The sequence below is a fragment of the Spea bombifrons genome, chromosome 3 (assembly GCF_027358695.1).
Source record: "Spea bombifrons isolate aSpeBom1 chromosome 3, aSpeBom1.2.pri, whole genome shotgun sequence".
Lineage (NCBI taxonomy): Eukaryota > Metazoa > Chordata > Amphibia > Anura > Pelobatidae > Spea > Spea bombifrons.
Genome location: NC_071089.1, coordinates 51,995,816 through 52,022,362, shown reverse-complemented (window position 1 = coordinate 52,022,362; position 26,547 = coordinate 51,995,816). Strand labels below are relative to the sequence as shown.

General features: G+C 38.6%; 1 protein-coding gene across 2 annotated transcripts in view; it reads left to right on the top strand.

The window, feature by feature from the left end:
• FMN2 (formin 2) overlaps positions 1-24,698 on the top strand; it is a 33,348-nt gene extending 8,650 nt beyond the window's left edge. Inside the window, exons 4-18 of one of the 2 annotated variants that reach the window (XM_053458738.1) lie at positions 2,258-2,334; positions 3,300-4,627; positions 5,065-5,209; positions 8,183-8,270; positions 13,373-13,434; positions 14,038-14,129; positions 17,212-17,341; positions 17,872-18,018; positions 19,219-19,278; positions 19,892-20,012; positions 20,608-20,700; positions 21,816-21,867; positions 22,666-22,815; positions 23,118-23,199; positions 24,242-24,698. In XM_053458738.1, the coding sequence (XP_053314713.1) occupies positions 2,258-2,334; positions 3,300-4,627; positions 5,065-5,209; positions 8,183-8,270; positions 13,373-13,434; positions 14,038-14,129; positions 17,212-17,341; positions 17,872-18,018; positions 19,219-19,278; positions 19,892-20,012; positions 20,608-20,700; positions 21,816-21,867; positions 22,666-22,815; positions 23,118-23,199; positions 24,242-24,268 (2,654 nt within the window). In that variant the 3' untranslated portion in view covers positions 24,269-24,698. Of the gene's footprint in view, positions 1-2,257; positions 2,335-3,299; positions 4,628-5,064; positions 5,210-8,182; positions 8,271-13,372; positions 13,435-14,037; positions 14,130-17,211; positions 17,342-17,871; positions 18,019-19,218; positions 19,279-19,891; positions 20,013-20,607; positions 20,701-21,815; positions 21,868-22,665; positions 22,816-23,117; positions 23,261-23,770; positions 23,840-24,241 lie in introns of those variants that run through there. The other variant, XM_053458737.1, reaches the window with a different exon arrangement.
• Positions 24,699-26,547: the final 1,849 nt, after the last annotated feature.

Below are 26,547 nucleotides of genomic sequence, written 5' to 3'. Positions count from 1 at the left end.
ATTTAATTGTAGCAGTCATCGCATTTGGCAAAGATTGAAATCTGCTACTATGGTACCGTTTCCATGGGCTGGTGGAAGGATGAAGATTCAGCCTTTGACAAATTCTAACTACAGTACTTGAGAGAACTCGGCAAAATCTCCAATTTCACCTACGGCATAAATTAATAAACTCCCACTGAATCTTTAACTTAATGTTATATTTACAACGCTCTTGTAATTTTGAGACAGAAACCAGTTTCTCTCTTGGAATGACTTCTGTACATTTGGCTTTCTTAGGCTAGGTTTCCACGCCAAGAAAAGAATGAAAAACGCCAAGAAAACTGCCACTGCATTTACCTGCGTTTTGGCGTTTTTTCTGGAGTTTTTTCTGGCGTTTTAGCCTTTCTGTGGAAATTGCTTTTTTTGACCTTAGGCAGTTTTTCCAGCCTTTACAAGTTAGAAGTTTCACCCAGCTAAAAGGGATTAGGATAAATGGCAAGTATCTGCCCTCTCCTGATGTCATTTACTTGGTAGAGTTCTACTTAAACGCCCCGGCGGACCCTTTTGTCTCTTTTCTGTGGTTTGTAAGGCATGCTTTATTTCGAATGTCTCCTCCTCTGGGAAGATTGGCCCCAAATGATGGTGCAAATTGTTTGCTGTTGCTTTTGGCACGCAGGATCCAGTTGATGCGTCGGGTATGTTTGTTTGTAATGGCATGTTTGTTCCAAATGGTGTAAAATTCAATATGAACCAGTCCAGGACTTTGTTTTGTATGAAACTGTTTGTTTTCAGCCTATTTCTCGTAGGACACACAGATACTGGGTCCATCCTCTGCATTGTAACTGTGGAAAAAACGCCATAAAAAACGCCAAGACAATAAACCCACATGGCTTTTTCATGGCGTTTTTTCTCTCCCATAGACTTCTATTGGAGAAAAACACCATGATTTCCTTGCAAAAAACGCCAGAGTGTGAACATGCTGCGATTTTGAAAAACTGCCACAGAGCCCAAAAAAGCAGAAAAACGCCAAAGAGGACTGAGAAAACGCCAGACAGAAAAACGCCAAGTGGAAATGGCATTTTGCGATTTCCTATCAAAGAACAGCTAACATCTGGCTGCTGCGTTTTTCCACAAAAAAAACGCCAGGTGGCGCTATTGGCGTTTTTATGGGTGTTTTTAGCAAAAAAAAACCAGTGAATGAAACTCTTTGCTCCAGCACTGAGCAGTGCAGTTTTGACCTTCATTAAAAGTGACTGATAATATTAATTAAATGCCAGATACATGTTTGGTGCATCTTAACTGATGCCGTCAACACATGTCCTTGAAACAGAAAAGGGAAATTTGTTTTAAAACTTTGATTCTGTCAAGTCTGTTTTACAGTTCAGAATACTTTTTATTAAATATATTTAACTTGTTTGCAGTATTTGCATTTATAGAAGCATCTATATACACATCATTTGTACAAGCAAATGTTTTTTTTCCTTTTCAACAAAATCTAAACATTACCTGTGGAAACAACCATCCTAAATACTTTATTATTCTGTGTCCCCCGTCCCCCCCTGTGTGGGAATGGCTCCAGAAGCTTTGGAGTAGGAGCGGACATCAATGTATTTATTTTATGCCCCTACATAATGGAGCTAATGAGGTAATATAGGCACTAATTATCATTATGATCACATATGTGTGAACTGCCGATAAAAACTTTTGGCTGCACCCATACCATTTTGAAAAACTCACATTATTGTTGTCACTCTGCATAACACCTTTGTTTGAGTGCCCTAAGAAATGATATCCTGGTCCTCTTAATGTGTACACATACATGGACCAGTGTCCTTTTTAGGAGGGACAAACCTCACTGGTCTCCACTAGTCTTAATCGCATAGGTGGGGAAACTGGCCGCTAGCCAGCTGTGGCATGCACTAAAAATCCATGGTCTATTGGGGTTGTGCGGTAGTGCTGAAAGCGCTCTTGTTGATCTTAATGGTAGTGCTTTCCCGCTAAAGATTGGGTAAGAGTATATCAAAGCTTTTACAAAGAACTTTATGTATTCATTGTTGGTCCCTTTTTAAAAACTTTTTTTTTTAATTTAATTTTTATGATGTCTACATATTATATAATGATTGCAAATGCAACACTGTAGGGAGGCAGTCCTTGGGATCCAGTGTCAAAAATAACTAGCAATTCATAGTGTTTACCCAACATATGTTCTTAAGAGCAAACTTTCCAGAATACATGCTAATAAATTATTTAAAAATAACATTTAAACATTTTCTCCAAGCTAAACCGGAGCCTGTGCTTGAACGAGAACCTAAACTTCACGAAGAAACGGAGGAAATAACGTTAAATGGCCATAAGGTAATATATATCTTTAGGTTTTTTTTCTCTCTACATGAAACATACATACTTTACAATTAAAAATAACCACCTCTCTCCTCATCTGTCATCTAAAATGTTTGTTCTTTTGTTTGTTTTATGTATTTTATATAAATGTTTAAATGTCATGTACAGAAATCTCTTCAGCCCTAGGTCTGTGCTTTATTAGTCACCATAACTGAAATCACAACACAATATAGTGACGGAAAGAAATTCTATAGGAGAAATTTGAACTGTTGTTGGTGCTTTACCTACTGTCCTAAATGTCTGGGGGGGGGGGGTAGAACATACAGGGTAGCTCTGCCTCTTTTCAGAAGACTTCTTTTTCTGCAGCTTCTGCTGGTAGAAACGCAAACATATTGAGTAGGAAAAATGTATTTTCAAAAAATCTGAAAAGTTCCTTAAAAATATCTGTATTATTAAGAAAAATTTCCTGCCTATACATACCCTTCTGGATTTTCCAGAGCTACAAGAGTTTGGTCAGCTGCATGAATGTAAGACTTTCGTTGTGCTTATATGCTTTTATTTACAGATTCACACTTCTAGCTGTGGGTACATTGTTGAATGATGTCGGTTTAAGGCATTAGACATTATTTTAGTGGCAAATACTAGCATTTTCAGGACTCTCATCATCAGGCGTTGCCAGTTCATGCTGTGCATGTACTTGTTTTAGATTTCACTTTTAGCTAGAACACTATAATAGAAATTGTAATACCACTTCTTTGAAAATATTTAACATAATTTTGCATTATTATTCTATATAAAATTATTTGTGACATTTCCACATGAGATATATATATATATATATATATATATATATATTATAGTGTGTGTTGTGTATATATGAGAGAGATAGATAGTGTGTGTGTATAATATTTCCCTTGGCGCTGTAATGCTGTTTTAATTTTTTGGTTTCTTAAAGTCTCATATTTTTGATATTTCTTTAGGAGGAATCTGAGTCAAAGAGCAATTTGCTTCATGAAGATCATGTAATTATTATACAGCAGCTTGAACAAACTATTGAAGATTTAAGGACTAAGCTAGCAGAGCGTGAAAAACAATTCGTACAGTCAAATGCTTCATTAGACTCAAATCAGTACCAGAATCAGTTTTGTTCTCAGGTGTATAGTGGAAACCATGTCGACCAGGGTGGGGAATTAAAGAAGAATGTTGAAGGGAAATCAATACAGACATCACCAGTAGAGGAATATTTAACACACGGTGTGCCTTCTCTTTCTACATTATCGCAACTTGAAGGAGTTGACGGAGCTAAAACAATAAAACCACTTCCATCCACATTGGAACTTAATTCACACCTGACTTATTGCTCTGAACTATCTGTGGTTTTATCTCCAAAGCCACAATTACTACAGTTTGATTCAAACTGTTTCACAGAAGCAGAAACAAAAGATCATTCACCTGAGAAGCAGGAGGGTGTTGGCCATGTATCTACCTCAACACCTGTGTTGGCATCCAAACCTCCATGTGACATACTCTTTCCTGGTCAGGAGGTGGAAAAAATTCCTTCCATAGGCATTCCGCCTCCTCCACCACTTCCATCTAATCTGTCCATTACAACACAACATAATTTGGCACCTCTGCCTCCCACACCTCCACCTCTCCCTTCTGTAAATATGGGATACCCTTCTGTTCCTCCTCCCCCGCCTCCCCTGCCTCATTTCAACCATGCTACACTGAGTTCAGGTATCCCACCTCCTCCTCCTTTACCTTGCAGCATGGGTATAGCGCCACCACCTCCGCCGCCACCACCTCTTCCTCCAGGCATGAGTATTTCTCAAACAGCAGTGAATCTTCCACCACCTCCTCCACCCCTTCCACCTGGAATAGGAAAACCACTACCATCTGTTGCAGTGCCACCACCCCTTCCACCTGGAATGGGAAAACCACTACCATCTGTTGCAGTGCCACCACCCCCTCCACCTCTTCCTTTGGGAATGAGGGCTGGTTCATCCTTGCCAAGCTTGGGAAACTCTCAGCCGCCACCACCCCCTCCGCTTCCAGCTGCCTTCGCAGGGTCTGGTCTGGTTCCTCCTCCGCCACCACCACCACCAATCCCTGGCTCTGTTCCTCCAACACCTCCCAACATTCAGGGGTCTGCATTTGTTTCAGCACATGTGTCTGGTTTCCTAACTCCACCTCTGTCTACTGGATTCTTTTCGATCAGTCAAGATAGAGGAACTAGAAAAGCAGCTATAGAACCAACTAGACCCATGAAACCTCTCTACTGGACAAGAATAGAAATTCATGGTAGAAGGTAACTTTCTTTTCCTGCACTTTTAGCATCTTCTAATTAGAAATGTCACTGTTTATATGACTGTGTACTATATTATGTTCTTGTCGGATTAATGTAAGGCCTTGTACCACAGGTTGGTCCATGTGATGTGTAACTTTGTACTGTAGTGCCATCTATTGGCCATTAGCTATTGGTAATGAAAACTAGCGACTAATGTGTAATTTGCATAGATACAACTAAATGTGTGCATTTAGTATGCCACCTTTATCGTGTGTGCATATAAAAATATATTAAGCATGAGATATCATTAAGGCGCTATACTTCATCTTGGCTTTATGGTTATTTATTGGTTTCATCATTTTAATAAAAAATATTATAAATAGCTGTAGCGTGACACATATATAATTTGAATTGGGTTCTCTTTGATGTGTATTGATTTGGGTTCTGATTATCTTTAGAGATTCCAGTGTCCCACTTGTCTGGGAAGCAGTTACTGAACCGAATGTAGATTTCTATGAACTGGAAAACCTCTTCTCTAAAACTGCGGTGAAAGAAAGGAAAAAACCCATTTCTGACACAATAACCAAGACAAAGGCTAAACAAGTATGTGTTTTGTTTTTTGACGATAACCACCATTGCCCCATACTCTACCCCACCCCTAGCTAGACTGAGGTATGTCCCGGCACTTGGACTTTCCTCTATCTCTCTAACTTCCTGGAGACACAGGTGAGGCTTCAGGGGGTAGGTGAGCTGCATGCACGTTGGTGTCTGTTTGCCTGGGTGTGTTAGTGTGTGTGTTGCTTGTGTTAGTTTAAGTATCTGGGTATGTTTGTGTGGGTGCCTGGCAGTGGCATCTCTACAGGGGGGCAAGGGGGGGCAATCCCCCTGTTGCACCCCTGCCAAATTTGGATCCCGTCTTTCTTTCTTTCTTTTTTTTATTTATTTTTTTAACGCGGAGGAGAGAGAGGGTGCGGCCCGAGTAAGATCGGCAGCCAAGGCAACCGATCTTACGCGGGCGGCACCTCAAGCCCTGCTACTTACCTGTGGGAGGGTCTTCTGTACTGCATAGAGGAAGCGGAACCTAGCAGAGTTCACGTGATATCACATGACTCTGCTCCAGTCCTGCTTCCTCTGTGCTTTACCAGAGAATGCAGAGGGAGGCCGCGCCCTCTGCTGAAGTCTGTGAGCGGCGTCGAGGAGCTGCAGTGCAGGTAAGGGGTGGGGAGGGAGTTTGAATGAGAATGTGTGATTGAGGGAATAAATCTGTGAATGAATGAGTGTGTGTGTGATAGCTTGGATGTGTAAGTGCTGGAACCTAGGCATGTTGGGACTTTGATTGCTGTTAGCAATCAAACTCCTATCATGCCAAGTCAGCCAGTACATGCTGAAACCTAGCTAGCTGCCCCCCTTGTGTATTGATGCTGCCAGCAGTATGGGGTCTGCACATCACTTACAGCCATCCTGTACCAGCATGTACTGGCTGACCTGGCATGATAGGAGTGTGATTGCTAACAGCAATCACAGCAAGCACAGTCCCATCATGCCTAGGTACTAGCATTTACTGGTTGCCTGGGTATGATAGGAGCGTGATTGCTGTGTGGGCAGTGTGGACGGCAGGGCTGGCTTTGGGGTGTGCAACCTGTGATCTATGCCTGTAATTTAGGGGGTTTTTAATATACCTTTTAATGGCGTGTTTTTATGTGAATTCCAATTGATCTTTACCTGCAAAGCTGGGTTTTTGTGTTATTCTGTAGATCCATATCTATATATTTCCATACATTATTTATGTATACCTGCAAATACAGTGTTTGTATGTCTTATTCAGTTGATTAATACCTGCAATGCTGTTTCCATGTATTTATTTGATCCTGCAATGCTACGTTTCATATACTATTGTAAATACAGGATTTGTATGTCTGATTCTGTTTATTTGATATATACCTTCAGTGCTGAGATCACAAGTGAATTTTAGTTGATCTATCCATGCAAAGCTTGGTTTGTGTGTTAATGTGTTGATCTATACCTGCTATCGGCAACTGGGGCTAATATTAATATTTATGGGCAGCAGGGGCAAAAACACTAAGGGGGGTATAAACGACAATGCAGTGTGAAAAATCCATCCTGATGCAGACGTCTGTGATGTGGATTGTGTCCTGCTGTTTGTGTGTTTTTGGTTATCAGTGTAGCAGAGCCTGTCCTCGGGTGTGTGTGTATAGGTTTTGGTGTGGCAGAGCCTGTCCTGGTGTGTGTTGGTGTGGCAGAGCCTGTCCTGGTGTGTGTGTTCAGCTGTCAGTGTGGCAGAGCCTGTCCTAGGGTGTGTGTTTGGGTGTCAGTGTGTCAGAGCCTGTCCGTGTGTGTGTGTTTGTGTTTGTGTTTGGATGTGGGTGTGGAAGAGCCTGTCCTGGTGTGTGTGGGTGTCTGTGTGGCAGAGCCTGTCCTGGTGTGTGTGTGTTTGTTTGGATGTGGCAAAGCCTGTCCTGATGTGTGTCTGTGTGTCAGAGCCTGTCCTGGTGTGTGTGTGGGTGTCTGTGTGTCAGAGCCTGTCCTGGTGTGTGTGTGGATGTGGGTGTGGCAGAGCCTGTCCTGATGTGTGTGGGTGTCTGTGTGGCAGAGCCTGTCCTGGTGTGTGTGTATGTTTGGTTGTCGGTGTCGCAGAGCCTGTCCTGGTGTGTGTGTCTGAGTGTTGGTGTGACAGAGCCTGTGTTGGTGTGTGTGTCTGTGTGGCAGAGCCGGTCCTGGTGTGTGTGTGTGTATGTTTGGTTGTCGGTGTCGCAGAGCCTGTGTTGGTGTGACAGAGCCTGTGTTGGTGTGACAGAGCCTGTGTTGGTGTGTGTGTTTGGTCATCTGTTCCTGGCACTTAACTTACAGTAGGAATTATTTAATTTATATTTATCCAGAGATAAAATGCCCTCCTGAAGTTGTATTGACTTCAGGGGACAAAACGTTCAAGGCCCTGAAATCATTTAGTGGAAAAGTTATTTATTGTGTTATAATATTTATTTCAAGGATTAGTCGCACTCGATTGTGGCTTCAGGCTTCCCATGTTGAATGATCAAGTATTATTTTAGCCCAATAACAAAAGTATAATTCCATAGCACATTACTTTTGGAAATTATGAATGCCCCCCCCAGTTTGACTGTGATATCTTGTGTGCCCCCCCCTATATATTGTTTCTAGAGTCGCCACTGGTGTCTGGGTATGTATGGTAGTACATAATCACCAGGCATCATGCTTCTGGCTTTAGACACACTAGAGTACTAGATAAAGGAAATAGGAGAGGACTACTAGTACATAGACCGCTTCTGCAGGGTGGGTGGACTTTTCTAAATTCTAAGCAGCTGTATAAATGAAACTAAATATTAGCTACTGTTGTATTCGGGTATTGGAATTTAGACTACTAGCTGCAAAGCTGTACCTTTGCGATTGGTTGTTACATTATATTATTATAGAGCAGCAGCAGATTCAGTGGCACTGTTTAAGGACTCTACCATGGTAAAGATTTTGTGGTGGTTGATCATAATTTTCCTTTAAAGTTGTTAACTGTATGTTAAGCTTTTTTTTTTCTTCTGTTAACAGGTTGTCAAGTTGTTGAGCAATAAGAGATCTCAAGCAGTTGGAATATTAATGTCTAGTCTCCATTTAGACATGAAAGACATTCAGCATGGTAAGAACATTATTTATTATATATCTAGATATCAGTATGCGTTCTGTCTTATGATAGCAATGTATGTTTTATTAAAATAAGAAAAAAATACTACCCTTACATTGAGTCTTTTAGTTATGCTATATTTTAATGCACTACACGGCTAAATGGCTCATAAAATTCATGGTGTTGCATCAAAGTTGCCAGAACCTTGTCCACATTAGTTGGGGCAGCTCTGGGTTTTTAGAAGGATCTAAGCCAAAATATTAACAGGCGCTCACATCCAGTACAAGTGCTGAAAAATATAGTAATACTTGGATCATGTGTAGCATACAGTTCTACAGTTAATGCTACCGAGAGCTCTACCTCTTCTGAGTGGGTGGATTCATGAAGGCATGGAGCTGTCCCCAGGTGGCCTTTAAGTGGGAGGGAAGTGAATGGAGAGTAGGTGGAAAGTGGTAGGAGAGTGAACATGCCAAAAACCACTCCCCTGCCAAGGAAGCACAGGTTCACCTGGAGACTGATTCAAACCCAACATTTTCTGGGATGCTTCTGATCTGTTTAAGAGCATGATCTACTTAGGAATATAGTAATATAAGTGCATTGGCAACCATATATCATTCTCCATTTCTTAGAGGGACCCCAAGCAGCTGCCTAATATGGTTATGAGGTAGAGCTGGCACTGATGGTAGCTTTAGGCCAAAATATTAACCCTTGTGTCAAATTGTACAAAAGTCATAGATAGTATTAACCCCTTAAGGAAGACACATTTTAACACTAGAAGATGATGGCATTTTCAAATCTTTTAAGAAGTGAATGTTGTTTTGAACCCCTAAACCCTGTTATAAGTTGTACACATCTAGTGCAAATGAGAATCAAAACCTCAAAATATATTTGTATACATGAGTTTGGAAACACCTCGTATACCCAGGATTTTCGGCGGTGGAAAAAAAATAATTACATATTGTAACGCTGCTTTGGATTTCTTGCTCAGGGTTTTGAATTCTGAACCTCCTGCGGACAGGGCTAGCAATATCTGGAAGAGACTCACAGATAATTACCCTTTATGTTATCACCTGACCTTACCGCTGGATATAATCACTAAACTGAGTCACAGAAAATTTAAAATGTCCCCACACCCAGGGAATGAGCCTGAGCAAAAACCATGCCATGTATGCAAGAAAAAAAAGGAAAGACTCCAAAATGTGAAACGGCTGAAGAAGAAAAAAAAACCCTTGCATTTCTGTTAAATTAGTGTTTGGTCCGTATAATAAATATATACGATATATATTTGTCCCAAGAATGAAAGGCACTTTCTAATCCATACATTTACTTGCCCCGGTGCTGATCCTCGACCGCAGTTAGACATCCATGAAGAAAATAGGAGCACTCGCAGGACTTAATATTAAAGTACAAAAATGCTTATTATTTTAGGTCATATTAGGTTATTCTATATATAATTTAGTCTTATGGGGTTAGATTTAAATATGGTACCTCTACTCTACTTCCAACATCCACACAACATGACTTACCCATGCATATGGGATATTGCTATACCTAGGGGGTATTGCTGAATACAAATCAAGTGGTTTCTGTACTTGCACATGCCGTGGGAAAGATTTTTTTGTTAAAAACTGTACTGCAATGTTTGGCATAGATTAAATAGTTGAACTTCTGGGAAGCAGAGTGGCATATCAGCAGTGGCGTCTCCAGCTTTCATATTTAGGGGGGGCACATGGGGGGCCAGAGACCAAAGTAGGGGGGCCAATTATAAAACGGTACATATACACTATATATATATATATAAATATACACACATACATACACACGTTAGACGTGCATTTTTAACTACATAATATGCACTTATCTCTTTGAAGTAAAGACCGTGATTAAAATATGATTTCAAAATAACAGCTAAAGTGACAGTTATTTTTCATTCTTTAATATTAGCCCCTGCTGACAATATACAGAAATATTACACCCTGATTCCGATATATATTAATATTAACCTCTGCTGCGGATATATATTGATATTAGCCCCTGCTGCGGATATATACTTATATTATACCCTGCTGCCGATATACATAAAAATTATACCCTGCTGCCAACATATATTAATATTAGCCCCTACTGCCGATATATATATTATTAGTCCCTGCAGCCAATATATTATAAATATTAGCCCCTGCAGCCAATATTTATTGATAAGAGGCCATGCAGCCAATATATATTAATATTAGCCCCTGCTGCCGATATATATAAATATTAGACCCTGCTGTCATTATATGTTAATATTAGCTCCTGCTGCTGATATATATTAATATTAGACCCTGCAGCCGGTATATATTATCAGTCTCGGCTTCCGATATATATTAATATTAGACCCTGCTGCCAATATATTTGCCACACTGACTGCAGATCAGGGGAAGACTGAGAGTCGGTGCAGCCTTCCCTCCTTCTGACTGCACCATGACATTGAGAGGTCCTCTCCCCTGTAATCATCCCCAGAGTCCCTTTGTCCTCTCATTCACTAAACCATACCGCTCTTTTACTTACTCCCTGTAGTTTAGGTATAGATCAAATAAACAACACATGGAAACAGCACGTGCAACTGAATAAGACAAAAAAAAAAACTGTATTTGCAGGTATACATAAATAATGTATGGAAACATAGCAGTTACAGATCAACAGAGTTTGACACACTATTTGACATCCAAACAACTATAAATCATTCTTTTTTATCACATTATTAAAATCCCAGAAATCAAAAAAGTTAAAAGGCCCAAATAAATTAAGGGGATTAGACATAAGGGAAACTTCAACAAAACTTTTAGCCATTAATGCATCACAACCATCTTAGCGCTGCATCACCAAATGAACACCTCATCACAGATAACACAATGCATACATCTGCATATAACTAAGCTGAGTACCACTTGGTCTGTGAAGGCCTGTGAAACCAAAGGGGAATAGCGTCCTGTATAATGAAATCAATAATTGAGTTTCACAAACTCTGAACCAACATCTAACTTTTAATAATATATTCAGATTGAAATAAGAGTAAATAACACAAAACCTTTACTTTTCCTCTCACTTATTTCTAGGCCTAGAAAGTTTTGTCCTCTAAAGTGACCACAAAATCTGGATAAATAAAAATTACAAAGTTCTATTTAACCCTCTAGAGCAAGTAAAGTGCCAGGAAACAGATGACCAAACACATATCAGGACAGGCTCTGCAACACTGACACCCAAACACATACCCCAGGACAGGCTCTGCTGCCACATGGACCCCCACATCAGGATGGGATAGCCATATAAAATGCCTTCCACATTGCTTTGCTGTTTGTGTGTATTGACCCTTGTGTATTTGTGCCTCCCCAGCCACCCCCCTTTGTGCATTTTTGCAATACACCCTTGTGTATTGATTTATTTGATGCCCCCAGCCAGCCCCCCTCCCTTGTGTATTGATTTATTTGATGCCCCCAGCCAGCCCCCCTCCTTTGTGTATTGATTTATTTGATGCCCCCAGCCAGCCCCCCTCCCTTGTGTATTGATGCACAAACCCCTTGTACTGGTTAATTTAATGGCCCCCATACCCATGTGTATTAACCCCCCCCGTTTGTGTATTGATATATGTGACATCCTTCTAACCACCCTGATGTGTAATTATGTCCCCAGCCAACCTTTGTGTATTTAATTTTCCCAATGCAGCCCCCCCCCTTGTTAATGTCCCTCCTTCTGTCACATCCACTATTTATTTAAAATAAAATACTTTTGTTTTGCTGGCCTTCATTCTTCCACTGTAACACAGCTGCTCTTCTCCCTTGTGCTCTTCTCCCTGTCAGGCAGTGACAAGCAACTGCTCCGTAAGAGCCCGCCCCCTTCAAAGGGGCGGGACGAAGAGCCTCAGTCAGTGATTGGCATGCCGGCAATCCATTAAGCGGCCAGCGGAGGCAGTTTTACAGCTGCTTTGAAGCTGCCAGCCGCATCGGCTGCAATTGGAGCTTGGTGTGCATACCGGGTCAATGGTATAGCGTTTTAATTGGGGGGGCACACTGGGGGGCACAGCATAATGTAGGGGGGCCATGGCCCCCTCTGGCCCCCCCCCTGGCGACGCCACTGCATATCAGGGGGCAGAGTGGTGGTTCTAGGGCACATAAAGCATATCTGGGGGGGCAGGTGGGCCTTTCTAGGGGGCATAAAGCATATCCATAAGTAAGGTGCATTATGAATTAAGGGGGGGGGGTTAAAATGGCTATTGGTTTTCTGTTTGTATAAAAATACATGTATTCCTATTCATTAAGGAAATGCTGTGTTACCATTCCACTAATGTGTACTTTTTTCTTTAATAATTTCTTTAAAATAGCACCAAACTTTAAGGGTGCTGCCTATATTCGGGTGCGGCCTATATTTGAGCCTATACGGTATATACTTTTGTTTAGCAGCTTTTTTTTTTTTTTTTTTTTTGTTAGCTGGTATTGGTGCCCAACACCCAGTATATGCCATTTAAAAAATAGTGCTGCCTTGTAGCTACCAAACTCAATGGAAATACAAGGGGTTTCCAAACTCAGGGCATATTCCTTAATATATTTTAGTCTGTTTTCTTTTCATTTGCATTATGTGTGTGTGTAAATATTTATAGGTTAAAGGATGAATAGTGGCATTTTCCTTTTCTCCCTGTGTTTTTCAGGAATAAATGGCTTACATTTGCATGTATGTTTTCAAAAGAAAGGCTTGCTTGTCCTGAAAAAAAATCGATATATAATTCCTGCAAGGCCATGTGGTGTAGTTGCTGGGGTGAACATGTAATATGAACCCAATGATGTTTATGTCAGAGATGCCAGAGATGTATTGGGCTTACCCAGTTGCTTATTATGGATTTTACTTGGAGATTGTCGTTGGCTGTTGTGTAGCGTAAGGGGTTTATTTGATTCACTATTGCAGATTAAGGGCTTTTTTTCCCCTCTAGATATTGTTACTATCCTTTTTAAGATGGCTTAATCTTGTCTTAAAGCATACTGGCTTTTGGGTAAAAAAAAAAAAAAAAAACTTTCTGGTTTCCTATAAGTAAATTTGTTTGTTTAGGTTAAAAATTACAGCTTTTCAACATTTCTTTCTCACAGCTGTGCTGAAGATGGACTATTCTGTAGTTGACCTAGAAACTCTTCAGGCTTTGTATGAGAATGTAAGTAACAAAATATATATAATTTTTTTTTTTTCTTTTTTAAATTTAACACATTTAACAATATGGATACATTCCCTAACCCTGTTTTCATAACGTAACAACAAGACTATGTAATGTGATTATTGCCATGGCCATATATTAAACAATTTCCATCCATTGCACCTTCTGTATGAAGGCCTAATCCTTGTGAACTTCGGTAAGAACGGACGACCTGGCCCTGCAGAATGCATCATGAAAATCAGTATAACTCGTAAAAGACGTCTCGCCAGTTAAACTGTCTTTTATGTTGGGTCAGCTCAGTGTTTCCAGAGGAAGAAGCTGGCCAAGGTTGGCCTTTCATCATGCATAGTGAGCTGAACCTGTCTCAGCCAATAACCAAATTTGTCTATTAAACTTACTACTGAATAACCCAAGATTAAATGTATGCCATTTGTGTACTGTGACAAATCACATCATACATTTTTTTTTCAACATTTCTAAAAGTATTTTATGTGCCTCTTCCCAGATACGCACACTTGTTTATATCATGTAATGGTTGTATATGTGAAACAATTACAATATTTTAAATGTTTTTGGGTTTTCTTTTTTAACTGTTTTGTTTAGAGAGCTGTGTCAGAAGAACAAGAGAAGATTGAAAAACATGTAAAGTCTTCAAAAAATAAGGATAATTCCAAACCACTGGATAAACCTGAGCAGTAAGGAATTTCTTAAACAATTAACTGCATGTCCGGATTAATTAATGTAGTCTTACATGTGCATTTGTAAAATATATTTCACACAGAGTTTGCATGAATCCATGATTTACAAACCTCATTTGTTCTATGGATAAGGATGGCCACCTAGCAACAGCTAGTGGGAGATGGCAAACCTCCAAAAGACAACAGCAGAAAAACATTTGTCCAAACAGCGTGCAGTGGATGTGTGCATCATTTGGCCAACTCGATAAAAGGAAATAAGGAGAATGCTGGACTGTTCTAGAAGAGAAATAAGCTGCCAAACTCCAATTAACAAGGGGAAAACATCTGTTAATAGAGAGAGAGAATTGGCAATCTGAACCAAGAAGGCGATATAGGGAAATATTGACCCAGAATTAAAGAACCTCAAGCAGTGTTGGATTTCTGAAAACACTGAGCCTTTTTCCTAGGCATCCGTCCCGGGAAAGACAGAGTTTAGTGAAGAAAACCACAATCCTATAGGTCCCAAGCAGCAGGCAACAGCCTATAAGCATCCCCAGGGTGAGTGGTGGGTGCTGTGGGCGCTTAGCTGGCAATCCTATTTCCCTAGAACAAAGGCCTTTAAGTGCGCCGAGGAAGAATGTCCTTTTAAAGAAAGAAGTATCGATACCGGCTGAATACGTTGTAAATATTATCCAACCCCTTAATACTGTTTTATCAGCCTAGTAAAAGTGGAGATGCTCATATGATGAAACACAGGAGTCTAGGGTATCTCTAGGGTATCCTGTGACCTGTCATCCTGTACTTTCTGAATTATCTTAGGAAGTGGAGACCGGAAGGAAATGCCTGAAAGTGTTGGATATGGGTGCATGGGAAGGAGAAGTGGTCCATCTTCCAAGCTCCCCAGAACCAAAGTTCTGTAGAGGTGAAGAGGAAGCTTTGTTGGTGAAGCGAAGAGGTCCACTGCTCTCAAACTTATGCAGGAAGTAACTAACATAAACTTGTCCTGTTTGAGAGATATCATGGAGAGTGAGATTGTCTGTCTGAGAAAGCCCGTCTGTTAGTTTTGTTCTCCTGGAATATACTCTGAGCGAATTATATTCCAACAGAGGCCTCAATGCTAAACCGCACTTGACAAAGTAGCTTGGACCTTGTTTCCCAATACAATATGGACAAAAAACTGGAGTCCTTTTGATGATCCTGAAAGCGACCAATGGAGAGGAAGTTCATGTCTATCACACTCAAGGACACACCATCTTTGAACAGATATCTTTTACCGCCTTGCTTCCCTTAAAGGGATACATCTGTCATAATAGACATGAGGGGCTTCAGAATTAGCCAAGGATGAGGAACAGTCCTATGGGACCAGACTTTGAGATCCTTGACAGCCCAATGATCCAGGAAAACCAGCTGGTCCCATGGATGGATTTGTTGAGCTCTTGAGATCTCCAATTGGATCGAGGACCGTTTTTTTGGATGAACTCTTTGGAAAGACCAAATACAATTACCTTCTGCTGGAAGGCGCAGCCTTTCCAGAAAACCATTACTAACCTCCAGTAAGGAGGATACATTGAAACAGAGTGGAAAATGTCCCTGAGGTCAGTCTTGGCCATCCAAGAGCCCTCTGATTGAATATTTGGGAGATCCTGTAGGCCCTCCACCTGAAATAATTTTGGATGAAGGAAAAAGTTGACTTCGCATTTTGGCACTGGACGAACCAAAATGAACAATTTATTAAGATGGTTTGATTAAAGAGGTTTGTGGTAAACTATTAAACTGATTTTTTTTTCTCTGCCTTGTCTAACATAAAGGCGTATGGGCCCACTGAAAATGCTTGTTTGGAATGCATATTGCAGACTGAGTGGTCCGAAATATCAGAGGTCATGATTGACCAATATACACCCTTTGTCTATCTTTGGACTAGAAAGTGCCTCCAGTCCATATGGACACTCATGGACCTCAGTACTAAGTCATCCGTAGGGTAACCTTCTGGGTCAAAAAGAAAGTTCTAAACCTCCAAAATAGGGTCCAGCAGCCATCTCGCCAAGTGGAGCCTTTCTGTGGCCTAATGCCAAACAGGTTAACTCTGGCCATCTGCCTCTGACTTCTTTTTCCCAATGTCTTCAGAGGAATATAAATGCAAAGCATTCTTGGATTTTCATTTAACATGGGCTGAGGACATTTGCCATTGACTGTTTGAGTGGTGCACAAGTCACGACTCAGGGGAGCACATCAGGTGACTCAAAGGAGACCCTATCAATGAATAGTGGGGCATGAGCCCCACGCATTCACTTACCTGCTTTGTGGGCAAATGTTTGTCGCGGTTCGAGAGACTTACCATCTCCAACTTGATTTAGGTGCCAAGCCTCCAAAAGAACAAATTATGGCTAGTTTTGCTTATCCAAAGACTAATGTGGGGATAATTACAACCCCTTTAATCGCCAGACATTGTATATGTGATAGTAATTGTAAACAAATTGCAGATTTGAGATGTTTCCTTGCTTCATCTCTTCAACTAGCTATGCATTTACCATAAAATATTAACCATGTGGTAGTTTCTCTATTAGGAAGAGTTGAGTTACCCTTGAATGCTATCTACTTGTAAAAGGTTCTGTCACTGTGTTAATTATCCATTTTGCAGCGCGAGCTCCACTTCATATGATTATAAAGAAGTCCGCCAAACTAAATTTAGACAAAATAAGTTTTTCATTATGGAATAGTTTTAATATGCCTGTTGTTACATGTTAGATTATACTCTCCCAAATCAACATTTAACATTCTGAAAATATTGTCCTAGTTATGTTTAGGGCAGGGTTTCCTAAAAGGACAGGAATAAGTAATTGGGAACTGCCGATCTAGGACAAGCTAAAGATCAATTGCCTTGTTTTTTTATATACGTGTTACCTTTTTTTTTGTTTATGATCAATGATCTCTACCCAAGAACGGGGTCTTATAGAATCTTATCCTCCATGGTCACCACTTCATCCATTTATAGTCTTGTAAAAGTACATTTTGCATAATTGCTTTTGTAACGTTGACTCATGAAAGTGTCTTGCTTATTTTATTATAAATATCTTGGTTTTTTGTTTTTTTCTTTGTCCAGGTTCCTTTATGAACTGACAACAATACCAAATTTTTCAGAGCGAGTTTTTTGCATCTTGCTACATTCAACTATTTCGGAAAGCATTGGCTCCATTCACCGCAAGCTTGAATTACTACAGAAAGTGTGTCGGGTTAGTTATTGTTTCTTTATGTTTAATCAGGGTACAATTACAATAGCATTGTATTGTTTGCACTGATTATAGTGTATAAAGTGTATGCGTGTACAGTGCTATCATCATGGGTATACTGTACAACAGATACGTATGTATAGGGTCAGGTCTCCGTGATGTGCCAAAGACACCCTCATTGTCCTATACAGCCTACTTCTCTTGTTTGGGCCCAGATGGCCCCTTTTCAGACTTTGGGGCCTGGCATCTTGACAGAGGTTGTAAATTAACACAAAGCAAAACCGTTTAGCTTGGAGTACTAATTAAACATTTCCTAAGTAGGTGGTTGGACTGATATTTTGTTTAGCACCTTACGAACCAGGCTATTTTACACTAAAGGACCAGAGGGATTTTTATGTTTGTTTTCTTTTCTGATTTTTTTTATATATATATACTTGCATAAAATACATTTAGCAACTCTGGATTTTTTCCCTGAGACTGACTTACTGTACCAGATGACCTGTGTGTAACTCTCAATCTATCTCTATGTTTAGACATTAAGAGAGGACCCTGCAGTTCTGCGTGTCTTGGGTCTAGTACTTGCTTTTGGAAATTACATGAATGGAGGAAACAGAACCAGAGGACAAGCAGATGGATTTGCACTTGATATTCTGCCAAAGCTGAAAGATGTTAAGAGCAATGTAAGTATCCATTTAGCGTTCCTTGGGTTCAAAGTATCCATTTTGGGTTCCTTGGGGTCAATCCTTCCCAATTGCCCAAATCTGTCATACAGTAGCAGAAGGCAAAACATTCATCTTTTATCCGTTATTTTCCCAACATGATATAAATTACCTCCAAAGCAATCAGGCAGTTAATTTGGTTACAAATAAAATCTGTTTTCAGGGGTCCAATGTTTTCTGTATTTCTTTGTCATTTATATATTTGAGAATGTGTCGCATTCTCCCCTTTAGCTGAGATTTTCATATGTTCTTTATATCTCTGAAAGGACGCCACTGTCCTCTGAATAAAATCTATAGCTTTCTATTTTTCACTGCATTTCGTGTAGAAACCATATTGGTTTCGGTTTACAATATTTTCTAGTCAATTGTTAAAAGCTTACAACTAGATTCAACCAACACTCTTAGAGATTGTCAGTTGGGGTTGTTTGCTTTTACCTCTTCTGTATTGGCTTTGTGTTCCATGTCAGATGGAAGGCTTTGAGGTAACTTTTTATTTTGTGTATTGAATCGGATGTCCTACCCATAAAACTTGACCTAACCAGCTCAGCAAAGAATTTTAGCAAAGCCTGGCTTTTCAAAGTCAATTTCTGATTTGGGAGACCTCTTTATTCCTCGGTACCCATGTTTTCCCTTTGTACTTTAACACTTGTTAGTTTTAGATTTCTTACTATAGTGTGTGTTTTTCATATGCAACAGCTATCAATTTGTTAGTCCTAAAAAGTATGGTAACATATCTTTTGGAATAATCACAACATTAAGGACATTTCAGGGCACATGTTTGAAAGAAATTTGTGAATGTGTTAGGCGTTCAAAATGGTATATTTATTTTCTTACTACATGATTTATACAGGTTTTTCTTTCTTCGACTCTGGGCCTGCATCCATTACACAGCAGTAGAAAGTATACTGACCCGAAACTCCAGCGCTTCTAGATGGACCTTAAAATTAAAAAAAAACACATTATAAATATTTGGTCTGAAAGTCCTTGTATACTTTGGATGTTCAAGCAGGTTGTCTCAATAATAAAATTCCAGCTTTTAACATTGTGTTTACATTAGATAATTCTGCTAGTGCGTTCCACATAATTAAAATACAAGACCAGCAATAAGACTTTATATGAAAGCCAGTATGTGATCTAATATAGAATTTCTTTTTCTTGTAGGACAACAAAAGGAATCTACTTTCTTACATCGTCTCATACTATTTGCGACATTTTGATGAGGTAAACGTACAGTCTAGAATAGAAGTTTATTTCCCATTTTGCCATGCATGCTTTTTAACTGTGTGGCATTTTTTATTGTACTTTTAAAACTGCGTAGAGCTGCATTCATCTTAGACTTGTCTGAGTCATTGTAATGGGTTACTTGAGAGTGCCTGGCTCTTCTTGGCAGGGGTAGGGGTTAAAGCCAGAGCCTGCAGGCTTTATCATTTACTCACCTCCTGTCAGTGGATCATCGCTGAATGCTCAGATCCACATCATGCGAGAGGGTATTTTGGGCTTGAGTTATAAGCAGACTCTTCTAGCCAGGCTGGGATCTGAAACCATTTACTTTTTCCCCCATTTTTTTCTCCTCTCTATATTACATGTAGTTGGTAACTCTCACAATTTGACAAAGCTACCTAACATTGTTATTTGTGTCTAACGCTGTTCTCTGCAGTTGGTATAAATAAGTGCCAGTTAGCCATGTGCTTTAACGTAATTATATATAACATGTTATTATCTGAAAAAAATATTACAAATAAACTACTGCATATATTTACAAACTTTTTGTGATCCAATCCATACCTTATCTTTTGTTCCGTAAAATATGTCTATATTGTGCCTTGCATTTTAGAATGCTGGAAAAGAAGACTGTGTATATACACTGCCTGAACCCCAAGATCTCTTCCAAGCCTCACAGATGAAGTTTGATGATTTTGTCAAAGATGTACGCAAAATAAAAAAAGATCTTCTTGGTATGTTTTTTTCTTTTTATCTTTATCATGTTGTGAATAAAATGCTACAATATATATGTCTAAATGACATGAGGACTAAAGCTTATTGTGTATAATTGGAATATTGACATATTTATATTCCACATATTTCTGTTGGACTTAATGGCCATTCAATGCACTGCCTACAAATTCCGGGGCTGATTTTATGTTTTGTGTTTTTCATTTTGGTTTTACTTGTTGACTGGTTTTGGGAATTATTGGGAAATGTTTGTATTTTCCATTAGAGTGTTTTTTTGTTCCAATTGCCTTCCTTTTATCTGCTGACCTGTAGGCTACTATTGTAGGCAGTCTTTTTTTATTTGATACTAGCAAAATAAAAATGTTTTCCCTTTTAAGATGTTTTCCTGCTGTCCCTGCTTTAATTTTTATACCTGCCTAAGTGCAAAATACCACTGGTTGATAATCCTATATTTCCTTGTTTATTGTTTTTCATACACACATGAGTGCAGTATGACAATTTTGAAATGTCCAGTATTTGGTTGCAAATGTAATTGTATATGTTTCTCTTTTTCTCATTCTTTAATTTTTATGTATATTTTTTCTTTGCTTATTTTAGCAAGTGAGACAGAAGCAGCGAAGGTTTACCAGAAATCCTTAGAAGAACATTTGCAGCCGTTCAAAAATAACATGGAAGAGTTTTTAAGCAGAGGTACTATATTAAGGGTCTGTTCCTGTTAAACCTAGTTTCCTTTTAACCAGTTGTGGTCCCTGTCGGGGTCCATGGGACCACAGGTCCATCTAGTGCTTCATCATAAACTCTGTGGCCTAAGAGGAAGCACATTTTTATGTTTAACATTAAACTCAGTCTTAAGAAGAACTGTTATGTGCACAGGGATGCGCAGGCACCAACACCTTGGTCTATTTTATATGCCCCATCTAGAGGTGGACAAACTGGTGTTGAGTAATGCAGAGAAGGATCAAAGCTTGATTTTCCCCATGTGCTGTTACTGGCTGGTTCACCCGCCTGTCCTTTCTCTTCTGTATCATTTTAGACAACCCATTCTCCTTTTTCAACTCCACTCAAGTGTGTGTAAATTTTTTTCTGGGCCATTCTGAAAGGATATGGTGGTGATGGCCTCGTGCATTGCGGACAGGAAGATATTACATCATGCTCTGCCCAGGTTACATGACCAAACTCAAGCAGCAATGATGAAATATTTAATATTTGTCTACAACTTATTTATTAAATACATTCAACTTCTGGCCGTTTTTTTTAAATGTTATTGACAATGATTTGGAAACTTGCTTGAGTTGGTCAATAACGCTGACCCCAGATTACAGTTGACATGGTCTAAGCAAACCTCAGCATTCTTAGTAAAGTTGTGTGGAGTTAAATAATGAACTCTTGGTGTTTAATACTCAATAACATCTGAGCTGCTATCAAGTTGAAGTCAAGTTTAAAATGTGGGTTGGTATGGTGTTTCTCTGATTGGGGAGTTGATTTGAACTAAATTTTCAAATTTGAATGAACTTAACTACACCTCACAAAACAAGTCTCCTTTTTCCTTCAAGTGAAGGCATAGAGAATAAAGGCTTAGATTTTAATATGTACTAGCAATCATCATATGTGTGCAAAACATATATACACAGTTGATCACAATTTATGTGTACTTATTACGCAGAATTCTTTCCAATGTTCTGACTTTGAATCGTTCATCATTAAAACAGGCCCACTTTCTGAAATGAGTATATACACGTAGGCACATGTAAATATTGCCGTTTTATATTTGCAAAATAATATTTTCTTTTTTTATATGTAAACAGCCAAAGTTGAACATGAAGATACAGCTAAATTTTTGGAAGAGGTCCGTTCTAGGTATGTAAAAAGGCAATACCGTTGTAGCCGTATAAGGATCCATGCCTGATGTTTTGTCGTCCTGTCCAAATCATTGTGAGTCCTCCTTATATAAAGCATCTCCTTAGAAGGGATATATGACCGAATATATGTAAAATGAAGGCATGAAGTCCCGCTGGGACTTCTATGCCGGATCCTCCTCTCTGGCAGCCAATGAATGTCTGTGCAGTGCACACAGACAACATCTGCTGCTGCCCGACACTTCTGTGACGGACACTTCTGTGCCCGGGCTTCTGTGACGGAGCGCTGGAGTGACATGACCTTTCAGGAGGTTGTCTACGTTCATTGTCTACGCTAAAGGACAGGGGACAAGTCTGGGGGACAGAGTGGACTATAGGGGGGTATAAGGCATATCTGTGGGAAGAGTAGCAAGCCCGAGGCAGATGTGCATAAGTGGGGGGCAGGTTGGGAAATAAAAGGAAATAAAACAAGAAATGCATTTTTCTTAATCAGTTTGTATTAAATATGACAAAATGGTTTACATGTGAATTCATATTTACTAGTAAAACTTTTTTCCTATAGGTAGTCTTATATTCAGGCTTTTTCTTTTTTCCTAAATTATTTAAATTTTGGGGAGTCGCCTTATAATCAAGCAAATGCAGTATGTCAACACTTGTATTATACAATTTACATTAACATGTCAGTGGGAAATTTAAAACCTTTGTTTTTGTGATTCAGACCAGTTGTGTCCTTCTCAACGTATTCTTGTTTGCGCATGTCATTTAATAAGACACTGAAATCTTTGTGGTTGATTTGCAGGTTTATTGAGACTGCAGCCTACTTCTGTGTGAAGCCAAAACTGGGAGAAAAAGAAGTGTCTCCACACTCTTTCTTTAGTATTTGGCATGAGTTTAGCACTGATTTTAAAGATTGCTGGAAGAAAGAAAATAAGGCAATTTTGCAAGAAAGGTAGGCAGCTTGTGTACCTTTTTTTTTTTTTTTTATATATTTCACATTGACTTCTGCTGACGGGGGGGTGCAAAAATTATGGATCTACTAGACCCATTTTATCAAGATATTAAAATATCTATAGGTACAGATTTATAGATAAAGACTTGGATATGTAATGCCCGAGTATACTTTCCTTATGTAAAAGTTATGTCTTAGCTGTTTTATTGCTCCACAAAGCTCTGCCTTTTGAATTAGACTTAAAACATCCAATGCAGGCAAAGATCTTATAAATACCCTAATATGCAAATTTTATTTTACAGGTTAAAAGAAGTTGAAGAAGTATACAAACAAAAGAAGGAAAAGCAATCCATTATTGTTAAACCAAAACATGAGTCTGGAATTGTAAGTATTCGTGTTCATATATATTTTATACAGTGAGGGAACTTCAACATGCATGATAGGCGTATGGGATTCCTGAACCTAAGCGGAGATCAAGGAGTGATTACATCAGGAAAAATGGGCAGACTAGATGGGCCAAATGGTTCTTATCAGCCATCAAATTCTGAAGAGAATGTTTTTTCTCTTACTACTCCCTTTTGTACTGATTTATTTATTTTTTAAAGAAAAAAAAAAAAAAAAAGATTTTTGCCTGGCTATAATGTGTAACTTCAATCTAAAACAATATTGCTCTTGCAAGGGGGCTAGAACATAAAATGTATTAAAGTGCATATTTGAAGCCATATCAGTCAGCACCACTCTGTAAACTGATTAAGATTTAATTGAGCTGATTACAAAAGTTCCTAGAACAGAGATTTTAATAAACCCCACTATTAAAGTCAAATTTCCCAGACTTGACCAAAACATGTTGATTCATTCTTATATCTGCCAGTAGCAATAGAAAGGAAGGATAAATTCTTCCTAACTCTAGAAGCGTAAAGAGCGTAAACGCGTAAAAAGCGTACAATAAGCAAAGTCGCCTTTGAGACTAAAATTTAAGAACCGGAGGAATCATCATGAATGGAAGAAAGGTATATAGTGCCTTGTTTTTGGACCAGCCATACAAGAATGCATCTTTTTTCCCACTAGAAATTCACAATTTGGGACGGAAAGAGGTCTATATCTAGGGGAACACCATAATGCCTAATATTCGGTGTGAGCATGCAGCTAGCTGATGTATTCTGAGATCAGCTACCATGCATTTTGGAAAAAGAGCCCTTACAGTTCCCCTCCCCAATAATAAAATAAATTAAAAAAAAAAAACTCTAACTCTCCCTCGCTCTCACTGAGCAGGACATAAAGTTAAGGAAAAATTATAGTGTAATGCCCAACATTGACAAGATTTTTAATGGTGACACATCCATTATATAGCTAATCCCCTATTTACATAAAGAAAAAATCCTTATTTAGTATTAATGTATTTAAATTGTTTTGTTTTTTTTTCCAGAAAGCAAAGTTGAGCTTAAGAAGCTGAAAAATGAACTGATGAGATGTATTCTGTTCCAGGATGTAATAAAAAAAAAATATATATATTTTTGTACCATTTTCAGGTACAGATTGTGTAAATGTATTGTGGCAGGTCAACTGACTTGTGTTTACTGGTAGAAGTTTAGAATAGTCTAACTTTAATTACACAAATTTAATGCTTGTACAGAGAGGAATATAATTTTTTTAATTGTAAATGGGTAAATTAAAAAGAAAAAAAAAGCAAATGCAACAGTTGTCCCTATGTTGAAGCAAATAATGGGCCACATGCTTCAGGCTTATTAATGCACATAATATAATTTTAGCAGGACTAATTAATGGAAATGTTTGTATTTAATAAACTATTGTGAAATATAAATGTAACATTTTTTTAAAGGATTTGTATATGTAGTAAAATATGATTTTTTTTGTTTACCAAACCTTTCATGTGTTTTTTTTTTTTTTTTTTTGTTTGTGTGCCAACCTTCTGCATAAACTGTTATCAAATAGATAACTAAAACATAAAGGCTAATATGCAATACTTTGGTTTTTCTATTTTTTTCTAGAATGTTAATTTACAGATTAATAAAAAAAAAACTGAATTTAGCCTGCGTATGATTTTTTTTCAGTCCAGTTTTTTCCCTTATTAACAAAATTTACTTATATACTAGTTGTGATATGCCGTGTCATAACACCGATAATGATTAAAAAAAACTTGCTTATTAGCAATATGTAAAATTATCGGACTTTTTAAAATAACAAAAATTACATCACCCCATTTAATTGTAGAAACACCTCTTAATATTTTGTGGCGGGAAGGTGGTATTGCAACCCTGCTGATTCACATGATATGATGGCATTAAGTGTGATGGTATGGGTGCATACTTGCAACTGACTTGATAACTTTGACCATTGGACATCCAAGCACACTTTATGCACTGTTTACATTTTACGGATCTTGCTTAATTGACATTTTACATTACATTTAGTCATTAAGAGCCGGGAGATTCCATATCACTGTTACAATTAGAGTCTTTAAAAAAGTGAGCAGTGATCATGTAAGCTTACAATCTACTGGCTGTTTGACTAAGCACAGTTTGTGCAAAATGCATCAAGGGGGTTAGCCTTTTTGTTCGTGTTTTTGTTCTGTTGCCCTCCTTGATTTTATTGTCCACGGACGTGTAATAAATTAACTTAATACGTTCATGGATATCATTGTGTGATTTGCTGGTGCAACTATTTGTTTTCACGTCACAATTTGGAACCTGGACCAGGTCCTTTTGGTGCTGCAGCACCCAGCTTCGCTTACATTTATTATTTGAAATTATATGGAATGGTAGCCTCTCCATTTGTTTCTTCAAGCTTACAATCTAGTCAGTGGTTGAGGGGGAAGTGAAACAAAAGGAGAGGACTGCTTGGATAGGAAAGAGTTGATCGAGTCAGGATGATCTGTAGAGGTTGTTTGATGATGGCTTGATTAAGATGCTGGCTGAGTATTGGGAAAAAAGATTGTACGCTTCTTGGGAAAGGTGGGTTTTCAGAGAGCTGATGCTACTTCCTGTAGGATTTTAAGCATTTTAATTTATGTTTTTACGGCTGCTTTAACTGCTCCTTGTATATAGTTAGGCAACTAAAATAATGTAATGATTTTACATACTTTCAGTACAAAAATGTTTCTTAAAATAAAATTGAAAACACTTGATCATGTGTCTGATTTCTTCACTAGTCGGTTAGACCTAAATATATCTGATGTAAAATGTGACCTGACTCAACAAGGAACGGCTATACTTATGACTGGTTTACAAAACAAACGTTATTGTAGTAAAACCATTTTTTCCAAAAATTGTTGGTAGTTTTTGTTTTGTTTTTTTAATCCATTTAAATTGAAAAATTCTAGGGGATATTTAACAGAATAGTCAAAACTGAAGGTGGTACTTGGCTCCAAAAACATGGGAATCTGGCACATTCATTTTTCTTTCCTTCAGGAATCCCTCGTCTAAGCTTTGTGGGTTTTTTGTATTTGATGTTGTATTTCATTATTAGTTATGATGCTAATGTAAGCTTTTACAGTATGCTTTTAAACTGTAGGGTCAGCTTAATAGCCACTGACCCTGTCACGATTTGCAATGTAGGATGCAAAACACATACTGGAAGAGCTAAGCTTCAAGATCTCCACAGTTTCAGCAGTCCCTGGAATTAGTAAAACTGCACAACATTCAACCAGACTGCTCCTATAATATAGGATAGCGTGGTAGCTGTTTCTCTACTCGTGTTTGGTGGCTTACCCGG